Consider the following 15,486-nt stretch of genomic DNA (forward strand, 5'->3'; position numbering starts at 1 on the left):
TCGGATGGTCCTGGGGTGGCCACAGCCCTCCCGAGGATGCCTGTGAGGTGGCACAGCTGCTGCTGAACGCTGGCAGTGTTGTGGTTTTTGGTATCGTGCTGTCCCACGGCTGAGGATGTGGCCAGGGCTGAGCCTTCACCGTCCCTGCAGCGGTCACCTCCTGGCCAGGGCAGTGCCTTGATCACTGACGGCGTGGCTGGACACCCAAAATCACCGGTCCCCAGCAGGTCGCTGCACGTTTCCAGCAGTTTCACAAGGTCCAGCCAAGCCAGGGCCTTGGGAAATCTGCTGGAACCTGATCTGTTTGTGCTGGCCATGCCGTAGCTCGGCTCCCCCAAACCAGCTGCCTTGTTATTGCTTGCAGAGAAAAAGGAGCTCCCAGCCCCACTCCGCCTGGGGATCAGCACTGCTGCTTTTAACGGGAAGCGCAAACACTGGGCCCGCAGGTGGCGCGACGGCTTTGGGCTGGAAGTAAAATATTTCTCTTGACAGCCATGGTCGTGGGGAGGTAAGAGGCAGCACCCAGTTGGCAGCTTAGCGTGCGACGAAAGGAGTGGTGACAGGTTTGTGCCCGAGCTACGGGGCTGCCCTGCTGTAAGCCTTCAGTGAGCAGAGGAGGCTGGGTGGTCCCGGGTGTGGTTTGTTGGGAGAACTTTGCATCTGGCCCATGCTCTCCAGGGAGGGTCATCTCTGCAGGAGAGTCAAGGAGCGAGACGTTGTGGTGGTCGGGGGTCTCCAGAGGTCTGCCTGGTCCCAAAGGGTTCCTTCACCTTTCTTTTTTAAAGCTTTTATGGATAGGGGAAGGGAGAAAAGCTGTTGTGCTGCACTCCAGCACACGCGGAGTTTTTGGCAGCAGGTGGACTCATGGGCTACGGTTACAGGCCAAGTATTGACTTGCAAGGAAGGGCAGCAAGCATCCCACCACGATGTGCAGGCTGAGCTACCAAAACGTCTCTCTGTTCTTCTTGGTGAGCTCCCACTGAAGCTATGGCAGATGGAGGGAGGAGAGCGCTCCCCAAACTGCTGCTGGCTGCTGAGCCGCGTCCTCAGCCCTTGTCTGGAGGCTGGTGGGGAGATGTGTTTGTGTTCTGGAGGTGCTTGCGGCTTTTGGAAATCCTGTAGAGCACATAATGCCTGTTGCCTTCCCTGGGAGAAGGCAGTTCTGCATCCCCAAAATCCTGCAGGCCCTTGTGCAAGGAAGGGGAGCTTGCTGCTGGTAGCACATGAGCACAGCTGGCAGCAGGCACTTTGGGGGAAGAGCAAGCTGAGCTAAGGGGCAGTGCTGGCCTGGGAATAAGCGTTTATTCTGCAAATTTGTTTGTTCATTTTCTAACGCATTGAGGAAACACTTCTGGGTGAGGGCAGAGGTGGGAGCTTGGAGCAGCCTTTTCGCAGGAGCAACAACCTAAATCTTTTGGGATGTAGCAGGGGTTCTGGCCACCTTAGCTCACAGAAAAGACTTGAAGATCAAAGCTCTTCCCTATCTTGTTGGTGAAGTTCTGATAGACACTGGTACTGTTACACCAAAATGCCTCTCACCTTGAGGTGCAGCAGTGCCTGGATGGCCGGTGTAATCCTCTCCATAAGTTTCTCCCCTTTGTCCTATGATGGGCACATGGTGCCTGGCACTAGCTCTGGCTGGACACAGCACATGAATCTCTAGTGGTTATTATTATTATTTTTTCCTCCTTTAAAGATTTATTCCTCCTATCGCACACACAAAAAGCATGAGGGTGTTGAGTGGCACTGCTCCTGCACCTAGAGGTGGGTTTCGGTGTTTGGCACCGCTGACTGGTCTGATTTACACTGGTGTGAATCCAAAAATAAATTTCATGGCTGTGTTTTGATTATGCAACGTTTTCTCTAGTGCAAATGAGCTCAGAGCTTGGCCTCGCTGTTACTGCAGTGAGCCGAGCCTGCACATCCAGCACTGATGGGATTTTAATTTTTCCTCTTTATTCCTTTCAGTCATTGACAGCCATCAGGTGAGGAGAAGTTCGGACACGGCAATGAGGACTTCCAGCTCTCTCGTGGGTGACGTGGAGCTTGTGACGATGCTGGCCAGCAGCCGGGAGCCAGGGGCAGACCATTTCAGTCCCCCCTCCAGCACTGGGGCTTTCCCCCTGCCAGGAGCAGGGGGCACAGCGAGCAGCCCCCCTCCCGGTGAGTTCCCACACCAGGAGGACAGGGCTGTGCTGATTTCCCAGTCCCCATTTCCACTTTTTTCTTAACACCTCTTTGTGAAATAAGTGTTGCTGGGATATAGGAATGTAGAGGTTGTCCTAAATTTTTTTCATTCCTCATTTTTCCCCATTTGAGGACTTCAACAGGAGCTGTCACATCCCAGGCAGCTGCCCCAGCTGCCAGCTACTGTTTGTCCTGGTGGGAGCACTCCACACCTCACACATTTGTAGTAGTTTTTAAAAAAGTCTGTGTTTCTCTTGCCACATAGACAAATGCAGACAAATTTTGAAATCCTGACATCCCATTTTTGATGGCAGAAATCCCTTTTTTGATGACAGAAGCCCTCTGTTCCCAGCAGTCCCTCTAGCTGCATGTGCTGTGAGAAATGTGGGCAGTGCTGCTGTGACCCTACTTACTGCATGTTGTAGTGCTGGGTACCACTGTGGGTGATGCTGCTGCAACCCCATCTGAGACACCTTAACCTGGTCAGCAGGAATATTCATTTCTCTTCTTTCTTGCTCTTTGCAGCTGCTGGAAGCCTGGTCAGAGGCAAGAGGGCACTGGCTTCTCCTGGAAACCCTGCAGACACAGAGACAATGCCAACAGCGGGGCCAGCCTGGTCCTCATCCCCAGCTTCGCAGGCCCACAGGGTGCTCCCCAGCACCCCCGTGCCTGGCTCCCCGGGGCAGCCCTCGTCCTCCCACCATGCACTCAGCACCCAGCCTGGTGTGAGCAGTGCCACGCTGCACTCTGAGGACACCACGGGGAACTCTGCAAGCCCTGCACTTACAGCATTGCCTGCTTCTGAAAACACTTCCAGAGGTGAGCTCTGCTGGCCTCCGGTTCTGTGTTGTATCTCCAAAATATCTCTGGAAGCCAGGGACCTCCTCCCACCACGCTCCTTGCCCAGGTGCTACCTTTCCTCTGCTGGTTATGTGCCTGAGAAGCTTTCAGATGCACAAGCCATGCCCACGTTCACAAGCATTTGCTTGCTACAGGAGTAGGGGTGTATATGGTTCCTACTGCCTTCTAAGGCCAGTTATGGGCTACTTTATGGAAAATCTGAGCTTTCTGCAGAAATGCTGATTTATTTATTTATTTCAGTGCTTGTTATCGTTCTGATGGTTAGCTGAAATTCCTGGCAGAGACCAGAAAAAAGCATCTCGTCAAAAAACCCCAACATTTTCCATTACCAAAAAAAAAAAAAAAAGGCAGGTAGAACCTTGGGGCCTTATCAATGCTTTTTCATCAGGGTGGGGCCTGTAGCAACACAATTTCCCTGCTGGCCCACTGCTGGCTGCAGAGTAAAGCCCAACTTCCCACTCAAGCCACGCCGCAGCAGGGGCCTGTGCTTCAGACCTGATAACAGGTTCCCCACAGGGGCTCTGTGGGGAGCACAGATCAGCCCCCACCTCTGCAGCCTCCTTGGTTGACCTTCCTTGGGCCTTCCACATCTCGCCTGGCTTTGGGAAGCCTGGAGCAGGCGAGCTGGTTACTCCACCATTTGTAGACTTTTCCATGGGGGCTTCAGCGCGGTGCTTTCCAAGCCGCGGTTCTTGCACATGCAGTAACTCGGGTCTTCCTGAATGGAGGGGATTCATGCCTTTCCAAAAGAGCATTTCATCCAGATTGAAAACTTCCTTTGCTTAATATCCATACGTGCAGTGTAAGCATCTGGGAAGAAAATGGATCCATCTGTTTATAATTTCATGTATATAAATCCAGCTCTTTTATTGTGCCGTAGCCGCTGGAAGCAGCTACCAGCCGTCCAACAGCTCAGCAGCAGAGAAGAGAATTCGGGGGTTTCACACCACCAGCACCTTCATGTCCACGACAGCCACCAGAGGTGCCGGGAGGACGTTACGGTCTCTGCCAGCCAGCACCGGACTGGCCCATGCAGCAGAGATTTCCACCTCTGGTACAGAAACCATCTCCTCTCCAGACCAGACCCGGTCCCCTAGGCCATCTGTGGGAGCAGACGCTGGTGGTGGCACGGATGCCATCGTACCCTCCACAGCCCCGCAGCTTGCCCGCTCATCGTCTGCCTCGGGCAGTGCCGCCACGTGTGAGTTTTGATAGCTAGCTGTATAACTCAGAACATTATTTAAAGAGTCTTTATAAACAAAATACATCCTTTCTATTTTAAAGAAAGGAGGAATAATATTGTACTTGGCACATTCTGTACGTTTAAAAACATTTCACAGAAGTGAAAGTATGGATAAATATTATTCTTGTTGGAAGAGGAGGATAGATTTTTTGTTGAAAACTTACAGTTGAATTTTGCAAGCAATTACTTCAGGAGTTCCTATGTTGAAACCATTTTTTCCTTGTCCTAATGATTTCCCAGTAGTAAATATTTCCTTATTGCATATTCACACATACGTTGTCTGCACCTAGCAATGTTGGGACAAAACCTACCCGGCTGTTTTAGTTTTCTATTTCCTCTCTCCTTTTTCAGCTTTTCACAGCAGTCATGGACCCAAGAGCATCCCAGTCACAGGAGAGGCAATGCTGCACTCAGAAGTGCCCCCTGCACTCACCAGTGTGGTTGTGGGGACACCAGGGTCCCCCTCGAGCTCTGCCACCAGCACTGACTCCACCAGCAGTTTGGGACAAACCTTGTCCTCCTCGGTGGCCAAGGCACACCAAACTGATGGCTGGCAGGGAGACACAGCCCTCACTGAGCATCCCCAGGAGCTCAACAGCTTGCTGTCTGCCTCTGCACATGTTTTTACAGGTAATGTGGTTAGTCTGAAAGATGCCTGCTTTGTGCCTGGAGTGGGTTTTGCATCCCTGATCTTCATTTTTTTCCCGTAGGATATCACCATCAGTCACTGTTGGATGTATGTGTATTTTTATTACCAGCTGCACTGGGACTAGGGGAAGGGTGGAAGTTGTTTTCAGCTTATGAAAAACTGCAAAGTAGCAGTGTCCTAGCTGCTATTGAAATTCCCATACTGAGAAAAGCAGCCATTGTTTATAAATACATATGAAAAAAGATCACTCATCGTATGTGCAACTCTGTATGCGTAAGTCAAATCTGGTTTTGTCCTATCTTAGGTATCAGAAGCAGCCGCCAACCAACTGACACATCGACGGCAGAGAAAGAAACCTCAGCTTCCTTTACCACCAGTGCTTACGTTTCAGCCACCGCCACCGGCAGTGGAGGGAGGCCACCAAGGTCTGTCACAAACAGCAGCCGCTGGGCGACAGAAGTCTCTGCTCCCAGCAGTGGCGTGTCCAGGACCTCGGGCACCATCAGATCCTCACCTGCCTCTTCTGTAAGAGCAACCTATGGAGTGCATTGGGCCAGAGAGACCACAGGTTTCAGCCAGCCTGTGGAAGACTCTTTGCTGCTACGCTCTCACTCTCCTGCAGAAGGTCCTACAGGTGAGCTCGAGTTAGAGGTGAAGCCCATTTTTATGGGGAGTAAAAGGAGGGTAGTTATTTTATCCTGCACTACCTATGTATCACAAAACATTACAACTATGTTGAATATACTGTTAAAGGTGTAGCATGATTTCTGGGTCTGAAGGAATTCAGCTCTTTTTTGAGGAAAAAATTTGGTTTAGTGTTTTTACCTAAAAGGCACACGTGAAAAGTTTCCTTAGGCCAAGAAAAATAATTTACTTTCAAATCATGGTATTTTTTTACCATCTCCAGTTGTTATTTCTATTTCATAAGCAAGGGAACTAAGCACGTGGGGATTCAATCATGTCCCTGCAGTTCCAGGGATTAGGCTTCAGTTCCTGCCTTGTACACAGTGGACCATACTCCTTCTCAGAAATGGAACCAGCTCAACAGATTCAGGGCAGCTTTGGATGTGGTCTCTGAGGTCCATCAGGCTGTGCTTTGCTCCTTGACCCTGCTGTGGTGCTGAAGGAATCTGAGCCCACTTCTTCAGCCATGACCTTCACACACTGCTCAGCGTTGTGCCTGGTCTGAACTAAATTCCTGCCTTTTCTGGGTTGTTAGGATATGTGTTTGTTCTAGCAGCAAGGAGTGCCCTCAGGCACTTAATGGTGAAATCAAGTGCAAGGCATAGTTGTTCAGCAGTTTTTACATAACAGCACTTTTCCTGGCATCAACCCCCTTTTTTTTTATGAGACAGATTTCTATGGGAAGGAGTCACATCTTTGGAAATTTCCTATTTTTCCTGGATTTATGTCTTCTCGTATTTTCTACCTGTGCATGTACTCACTGCCTCTGGATGCTATTGGAAGAAAGCTCATCTGTTTATTTATAGTTTTACATATGTAATTTTTTCTTGGTCGTATCTTAGCTACTGGAAGCAGCCTTGCATCATTCAGCATCCTGACAACAGAGAGGAGAACTGATTTTGACGCCACCAGCTCCTCCATGTCCATGACAGCCACCAGAGGTGCCGGGAGGACGTTACGGTCTCTGCCAGCCAGCACCGGACTGGCCCATGCAGCAGAGATTTCCACCTCTGGTACAGAAACCATCTCCTCTCCAGACCAGACCCGGTCCCCTAGGCCATCTGTGGGAGCAGACGCTGGTGGTGGCACGGATGCCATCATACCCTCCACAGCCCTGCTGCTTGTCCACTCATCATCTGCCTCGGGCAGTGCTGCCACAGGTGAGCTCCGACCCCGTAGGTCTCAAGTACCCGCTGTGTGGAGGAGTGAGGGGACGTTAGGAGGTGTTGGACAACGCTATCAGGTGTTATGGAGGAAAGTTTCAGTGAATGTTAGCTATTTTTTGCATTTAGTCACCAGAATAGCCCAGCCTTATTGCAATGAGCAGCCTGGCACCCAGCTTTGTTGTGGTTTCTGAGGTAGCACCATTTCAAGGCAGGCCTGCTGGCTGTATGGGAAGCAAGGCCTGTTGGCCCTGACTCCACCCTAGCAAACGAATGCATTATTTACTGATAAAAGCACAGTCATGCTTTGTTTCAAGTACCAGGGAGTTACAGGGTGCTGTAGCCCCATCTCACTTTGCCACGGGCATCGTGGGGCACACAGGACAGACTGGAGCAGGTCGGTGAGCACACCAGTGCTCCCACCTCTTGTTTTTGGTGCCCTCTTCAGGGTGCTGTCCTGTGAGCAGCCTTTCCCCAGACCCTCAGGTTGGAAAGGCTTGTCTTTGCAATTGGCATCTTCTCCAGGTTTAAACCTTCTCACTTCTTGTATCTTCCTGAGGGTGGTGAGGGAAGAGGGGTGTGCCTATCTGCTTATACTTTAATATGTATAAACCCATATTTTGCTTTGTCGTTTCCCAGCTGAAGGAGCTATAACATCAGCCAGGGGACGAAGCCTGCCTGACACTCCTCTGACCAGCACACCCAGCTCGGTGACAGCCACCAGTGGTGGGGAGAGGACCGTGGAGCCCATGGTGGGCACCAGCACAGGCAACTCTGCTCCTGCTTCAGCCAGCACCAGCTCCCTGGATATTGTCCTTCTGCTGTCTTCAGTGACAGAGCCTAGGAGGCAGAGAGATATTTCACAGAGCGATGCTGGCCTCGTTGAGCTTCCAACAAAGCCACTGCCTGTGTTTCCTCCTGGTGTTTCAGTGCCTTCATCTTCACCAAGTGCTTCAGGTGGGTTGTGTGGGTTCCTCATTTGCCATGAAGGGCCCCTCATCCAAGTTCCTACCCTTGCTTTCTGGTTTTAAGCTAGATTTTCCATATTAATGACCCCAGTTTGTGGTGAAGGAAGCCTGAGCATTGCAGGGCTGGTGAGTTATTCACCTCTGCATTGTGGCAGCACTTCTCTTGCCAGGATGTAGACAGCCAGGCAGCTTCTCAGGGCCACACATACATGGAGCAAGTGTTTAAACTCAAGCATGAACTCATCTGGGTTCCTACCTCACAGCTCTTAATATTCCAGCATGAAGTTTTCAAGCATGTATATATTTTTTATTTTATTTTTATTTTTTTTCTCCCTACATTTAAAATTCTGCCTTTTTCTCAGAGCCTGCACATCCTGCACTCCCTGGCCAGGGATAATAATATCATAAATATATGTATGTATGTCTGTCTTTGCTTTGCAGTTCCAGAGAGAGGGCAGTGGGTTTCTGGTGTTCCTACTGAGACCACATATGTCTTGACCGTGCTCTCCACCCGTGGGGAGGGGACATCTCGGGATGAAGCTAACCACGGCACATGGAGCATGGAAATGGAAAGTCCCACATCCCATCCGGGCACAGCTGGGGAGCCCCACTCGGGCCCCCTCCCATCCTTCCCAGCATGGTCTGGAGGGGGACATGTCTCCTCTGACTATGCAGGGTACACAGAGCCCAAGGTCACCCTTTCATCCAGAGTCTCCACCTATTTCTCAGCCTCCGGTGAACCTTCCAGTGAGTCTTTCTGAACTTCATAGTCGTGGCTGAATTAAGACAAAGCCCCCTTCCCTCACCTCCCAGCTCTTCCATGGGCTGATGTTTCCACCAACACCATTCAGAGCTGCTGTGGGTGTCGTGGGTATTATTTAAAAGCTATGGTGCTTCAGCTCATTAGTATTGTGTATCTGCAGCTGTTGGTGTTTAACAGGAACAGTCTCAGGAATGAGACCTGTATCTTCTTGCTACAGGGAACATCTAATACCTGCCTGGGTTGGGGTGACAATTATAAGTAGCCTAAATATGCCATTGTGATGCTAAGGGTGTACTGATTGTGCCTGTATATTTAAACACTCCTCTTCCCTTGGAGTAGGCTTTGTTTGTTAAATCCATATTTAAGGTAACAGATATGTGAGGACTACCTAATCTGTGTTTAATCTGTATTGATAAGTGCAATTTTATTAATCTGCATTTCAAACTAGAATTACTATAGAGCTCAAGAGTACTGTCTGATCTGTGGTGGTAAAATCAAACGCCTGATTTTCAATCCTATTTCAGCTGTGGGAAGCAGCCATCATTCCCCCAGCAGCTTGAGTACAGAGGAAGAGATTTCCAGCTCCTACACCGATGCCTCGCACCGTTCAGCCACGTTAGCTGGTGGAGAGGGGACACGGGTGACAAGCAGTGAACTGGCCCATAGCACAGAGAGCTCCACTTCCTACACAGAGACCGTCAGCTTTTCAGAGCCGATTTGGCCAGCATCAGCAGACCAGAGCAGGGCAGTCAATGCCTCAGTTGGCAGCACAGGCTTCGCAACAGAGACTCTCTTCACACATTCTTCTGAGATAGCCACTGATTCATCTTTCCAAAATGATCTCACAAGTAAGTTAGTGTGTCCAAATGTGTGCTTTTTGAGGGTAAGAGGGTTCCCATTGACATGCATTTATCTGTTATGTTCAAAGCTCTCGTTCATTGGTACATGCAATGCCACCCGTGGGTGTACTTGGAGATGTTCTCATGTCTCCAAATGCTGACACAAACAGAGGCCTCAAAGCCAGGTCCCTCGTAGCAGGATGCTCAATCCAAAAGTGAAGCCCCGAACCTGAGCAGCAGCAGGAAAACTCTCCTGTTTTGATGGTCATGGTATTTTTTTTTGCATCCTAACTGGTTTGTTGTGGGTAATGCTTTCAGAAGTGTGTCATGCTGTAGGTCAGCATGAATTAAAGAGTCAGTAATAGAGTTACACCAAATTCTGAAATTTTAATATCCTATTTTTTGATTTTTAGTGATTGTTGAAATTATGTGTACATCCTGAAATTCATATTATAAGATTGACTGCTCCTTTAATGCTAAATAATCTGAATTTTTGCATGCTGTTGTGCTATTCATTTAGGATTTCCTGACTGCAAAGTTTTCAGTCAATGAGTTCATGATAAGCTGCAAATTAACATAATGTAATAATTTCATCCTACAGAGGCATGGAGTTCACTGTGTCTAAAAACAAACTGACTTAAGAAGATAGATATATTTTAGTTTGGAAAGGAGGATAAGAGGGAGACAGTTTTATATGAGTTTTATAAATAATGAAAGATAGAAAGTGCTGATGGGTTTTCCTGCTTAGCTTGCCACAAAATATCACAGAACGATAAGTGCTCAATCACATTAAAAAAGCAATACTGGAAGAAGAGTTTTTTTTTTTTAGAAACCTGCACTTTTCATGGGAGTTTTATGTCTGTTAGAGTTCATAATTTTAAAATGAGCTAAGGAGTACAGAAGACTCCTAATTCAATAGCCACACTTGGATTATGCTTTGAACTTTTAGATGAGTATGGGCTTATTTATAGACGAGAACATTTTATGTATTTATCACATAGCTATAATATGATATCAAAATAGTTTAATTTTATTCTGTCATTGTGGTGTATTTTGTCCTTTACTCCAGGCTTTTCAAGTAGCCATCAGCCAGTCAGTAGCCTTGATGCTGAGAAAAGGACCTCAGTTTCTCATACGGATGGCACGTACATTTCAACCACGTACACCAGAGGAGGAGAAAGGACCCTCCTGTCTATCTCAAATAGCAGCACCTCTGCTGACTCCTCCGAAAGTTCCACCTTTTTTTCAGAAATTTCCAACCCTTCTGACTCATCAAAATCTTCCGTGGCACAGGACAGGAGGAGCAATGCATCCAGCAATGGCAGTTTTGTTGAACCATCTACGGAGCCGTTGTTGGTGCACTCTTCCCAGCCATTGACTTCTGCTTCTGTAGGCAACACACAAAATACGACTCTCTTCGACACTGACTCCGAGGTGTTGCCCACTGGCAGATCATCTCTGTCTTCATCAGCATTTCCACCCTCTTCCTCAGCGTCACCACTGCATCACTCGCTCACATCAACACCACCAACAACTTACCTGTTGGCAACATCAGAGCCATCCGAGATGCTCTCGTCCTCTGTGATGGCATCTTCAGCCCCTCTGCAGGCTTTGTCGTCCTCTTTGTCCACTTCCTCGCTGCTTTCGTCATCGTATTCATTACCATCGTTACTGCCTCTGTTTTCATCACCATCATCCATCTCACAGTCCGATGACAGCAGTCGAATAAGCACCCCCATAGCTACGACTGCGGTCAGGCGGGTGCCCTCCACGGCCGCCGTGGCTGGCAGCTCACCCAGGGAGACCAGCAAGCACGGTGGTACTCGCCAGCCCCCGAACACCACCACCTTCACCCCCACCACGTCTCCCCCACTCCCCACGACGCCCATGGAGCTGCTCGGTGGCCGCATCGCATCCACGCCTGCTCCCACGGTGGTAACAGAGAACACCTCACCGAGAGCCGCCACCTCCAAGGGGGGCACCGCTGGGAAGGCGCCGCCGCTGCTCACCACAGCCAGCGAAGCCCCACGGGCAGTGCTGACGGATGCTCCCCTCAGCACCTCACCAAGTGCAACAAGCCACGGCGCTGTCGTCCCTGCAGTACCATTGACCACGGTGAAACCCCTTGTGCTGACAACCCCGGCCAGCCGCTGGCCAACCCCGACTGATGCTAGCACCACAAAACCTCACAGAACTCAAACACCCGCTGCCACTAAACACATTTATACCCCTGGTGAAAGGACAGAAGCTACAGATCTCACCACTTCAATACCTAGTAAAGTCACCAAGGAAAACATCCCTGCTACAAGTCCTCCTGAAATCCCTCCAACCATTAAGACCACTGTGAGTGTAAGAACTACTTTGGCTGCTACCAAACGCACAACCATCCCTCCACCAAGTAGCACAGCTGGCGTGAGGACATCTCCAGCAACAGGTAAGGTGTCTAAAAGTGCTCTTCAGTGGTGAGGCCAGCAGTAGCTGGGTCCCACTTGAAGGGTCTTTGAAGGGTTACTTATGCATATGTGACAAGTCTGTTGTCAGCAGCTTTTGGGAATAAGAATTCGCTCTCTGTTCTGGTATTTTTAAGATAAGGATTTAGCAATCATGCTGAGCTGCTGGGGAAAAAAACAAACATTTTTCTGAATGTTTCCAATGGAAATGTTAAGCTGAAATATAGGAATTTCCAAAAAATAAAGCTGATTGGCTTTCCAGGTAAGCTTAGGATGCACTGTATATTTGTCGTGAAGAATTGAAGAATAGTCCTATCTCTCTCTCATTCGGGTGAAAAGGCACTCAGTTGGCCAGCATTCAGTATTTTTGTTGGAAGTTTTTCTGTTATCATGACCTATGGCCGGTCTCTCCATCCCACTAAATAGCCACCCCCTCAGGGACCTGTCACTTCTCCTGGCATGTCACATACCATGATCTTGCTGAGCACATTGTGGCAACCGAAATTGTTAACGGGAAGCTGAGAAACACCCTATTCAAACATTTCAGATTTGCTTTTTAATTACCTTGTGGTCCAGGAGCATTCTGTGAATCCATAGTGGTATTAGAGGTGGGAAGGGTTGTGCTTGGGCAGTGTTCACCCCGGAGAACCCAGGCTTGGCACGGGCAGACGTCTCCCCACGTGACTGAAGGGATGCTCCCTGAGCAGGAGTGGGGGCTCTCAGGATGTGGGAGTCTACAGGCAGTGGCAGTGGCAAACTGCAGCACATTCTGAGGAGTCTAGTGTCGAAAAGCACTGGGGAAGAACAAAGGTTTTCATTTATCACTGCTGCCAGGCTCCTTCTCAAGTATATATATTGAGCTGTTTTATATGAACGGAAATCGATTCTACATTTAAAGTTCAGACGTCTGACCCTAGTGCCACTATAGGGTATTGTGTATACTAATTGCACTCAGCACAATACTGGCAGTAGTGTATATTCTACAAGTAATTAAGCATTTAAAGGTTATTTCTTGGGCTGATTGGTTTTAATTATTGCTATGGATTCATACCAAAAAACAAACAAACCTGGGGGGGATTTTTTTTTAAATCAAAAACTAATGTAATGGATCCATTCTACAGAATGATTCGCATGCTTTCCAAGTTACTCTTTCCTCTAAATACTTGAGTTTTGCCATTTGCCAGAATGAAAAATATCCTCCTTGTGGGATGCATGGGCATCTGCTGCTGCGAGAGAAGGAACTGCTGTCAGCCCCACCACGCAAAGTGTGTGCTGAAGCACGGGGAAACAACAGCAGAGGTTTTAAAATAAACCCACTTGTTTCTGACTGCTCAGGTCAGAGACAGCAAGTCTCCCTCTTGCTGATGCTGAAATGGCCCTGCCAGACGGCCCAGGACACAGGGATTATCCCCTGTTGCTGTCCCGAGGCGGGGGTCAGCTTGGGACTGTCTGGGCTGTGGGGGCTGCGTGGTGTCATGGGCATCGCGGGGGCGTCACAAATAGTGCATGTAAGCTTGTGGCCCCTGTGCTTTGTGCTTTAACCACAAAGCCCATCCTTCCTGCCTCTGTGAGAGTGCTCAGCAGGAACTGCAAAGCACGCCTGTGACGTGTGCTTGTGCTCCTGTGGGCAGCACGCACAACGAGAGGAGCCATTTAGACAAAACATTTTTGAATTATTTTTTTTTTCAAAGGGAAATATTGTGTATCTTCAGAATTTGCAGTCTGAATTGTCTTGTTTAAAAGCTTCTGAGGCTACCACCATTAATTCCCTGAAGCACCGTGTTTCCAGATGGCGTCTGCTCCCCAGACCCTTGCACACCCAGCAGGCAGTGGCTTACCAGGGCTTTGGGAAGAAGCCCTTGCCCGTGTGTCTAGCTCTGCCTGCCATTCCCTTGTTGGATGTCCTTGTCCAGAGCTGTAGCGTTGGTTGTCTTTGAAAAGCGTTCCGAGCTCTGCAGAGGAGCAGTGCTGCTGGGTGTTAATATTAACATGGATCAACACTGGTTCCCAAGGGCTTTTGGATGAATATTCAAGAGAAAGTGTTTTGCATTTATTCTTTCAGCTCCAGCAGAATAATTAAAAACAGGATAAACAGTAAGTGCAAATGATGCAATGAACCATCTGATAATGCTCAGGGGGTCACAGGAGAGAAGCCAAGTTGATCTTTTTTAGCATAACAGTTGTTGATTTTGGGATTCTGTAACTATAGGCTGATCTTTTTTTTTTTTTTTTTGTAGATGTGGATAAATGTCTTTCCAACCCTTGTCCCGCACTGGCTACCTGCAACAACACCCAAGGCTCCTATGTCTGTCAGTGCCCTCTTGGATATGAGCTGGAAAAAGGAAAGTGCAATTTGGGTAAGCAAACGAAAGTGAAAAAACAAGGGAGAAAAAGATGGAAATAATTACCTGTAATCTTCTAAAATCAATGAGCCTAGGCTCAGACAAGTTCAGAGCTCAATGTACCCCGCAACTACCACTTTTACAAGAGCCTTTAGTGTTTACACAAGTGCAGTGTCTAACATGTGACCAGACACAGCGATAGGTAAGAGTTTCTCAGCCTGCCCTAAAAACACACCAGCAGAGCGGTGAGCTCAGGCTCGTTAGTAAGGACAGATGTGCCACTTCTGTTTCTAATGTGTTTTATTACCCCAAAGCAGATCAGTGAGCAGGGCTGTTGTACAACCTGACTTCAGTGGGCTCAGCCAGGTGCATAAAATTAGGAGCCATGAAAGCCTTTGTAAGATCAAGGTTTTGTTTCTTACCTTTCACGTTTTCTGTGCAGCACAGTTATTATTTGGGCTCAGGTTCTGGCTCCCTCCTTTCTAATAAAGGTCTTGAATCCCAAGGACTTTCAGAGATCTGTTGCAAAGGAGAATTTGTTTTGCTGCAGTTTCTTCTGGCCCTTAATCAGCGAGGTTTAAAGGCATGGGCATTTTGCTAAGCAGCATGACTGAGGTGTCCCTGAAGGGTGTTTTGAAACCTTTCTTCATGTAGGAATGTGTCAGCTTCTAATTTAGAGAGTTGTTTTGGTTGTGCCTTGGACGGGTATATGGGCAGATTATGCAAATACCATGAAGGTGATTCTAGTCTCATTTTTACCAGGAGTTGTTACATTAGAGCTGTCTGATATAAAATTTGTGGTGAAGATAGACTCCGTGGATGGGAAAAAAAATGGGAAAGAATTGGAAGCTTTATAATGTTATCTGCAACTGTATTTGTTTTTCTGGTGGAACATAAAACTTGAGCTCTGAGTTCTCATTTCCACTGAGTATCTCATGGCACTTAATACAAGATTTAGGGATATTATCTCTCTGAGGCTGAACAACTTGGATTATTGCATTCTGTTGCCATGAATCAACTCTGAATCTAAGCATGGAAAAATGCATCTTTTGGGCCTCCTTTCAAACGTCATTGCTCATTCTGTCCAACAATTTAAAAAGAGAAAATATCCTTTCTACAGTGCTTCATTTTGACTTCTCGGTTTGCTTTCCTTCCACTGGAGGGAGGGATAAAAGATTTGATACATCTGACCTGAATTATTATAAATTAGCTTTGACACCTGGAACCACCTTGCCACAAATTTTCCCCCTCTCTCTCTCTGTGTTCAGAGGTCCTTTTAAATGAGCCTGTGTTGCTTAAACAGCTTCGGTTTATAGAAAGGATGAATATGTTCCAAC

At 48.1% G+C, this 15,486-nt stretch overlaps 1 protein-coding gene across 2 annotated transcripts in view; it reads left to right on the forward strand.

Moving 5' to 3' along the window:
- The window catches only part of LOC116490550 (protein HEG homolog 1-like), a 43,645-nt gene that overhangs the window by 11,768 nt on the left and 16,391 nt on the right, over positions 1–15,486 (forward strand). For both annotated transcript variants that reach the window (XM_032189840.1, XM_032189841.1), the window contains exons 2-12: positions 1,969–2,163; positions 2,713–3,006; positions 3,929–4,249; positions 4,643–4,921; positions 5,245–5,574; positions 6,467–6,784; positions 7,427–7,744; positions 8,197–8,502; positions 9,043–9,366; positions 10,427–11,791; positions 14,045–14,164. In XM_032189840.1, the coding sequence (XP_032045731.1) occupies positions 1,969–2,163; positions 2,713–3,006; positions 3,929–4,249; positions 4,643–4,921; positions 5,245–5,574; positions 6,467–6,784; positions 7,427–7,744; positions 8,197–8,502; positions 9,043–9,366; positions 10,427–11,791; positions 14,045–14,164 (4,170 nt within the window). The remainder of the gene's footprint in view (positions 1–1,968; positions 2,164–2,712; positions 3,007–3,928; positions 4,250–4,642; positions 4,922–5,244; positions 5,575–6,466; positions 6,785–7,426; positions 7,745–8,196; positions 8,503–9,042; positions 9,367–10,426; positions 11,792–14,044; positions 14,165–15,486) is intronic.

Source organism: Aythya fuligula, chromosome 6, assembly GCF_009819795.1.
Source record: "Aythya fuligula isolate bAytFul2 chromosome 6, bAytFul2.pri, whole genome shotgun sequence".
Lineage (NCBI taxonomy): Eukaryota > Metazoa > Chordata > Aves > Anseriformes > Anatidae > Aythya > Aythya fuligula.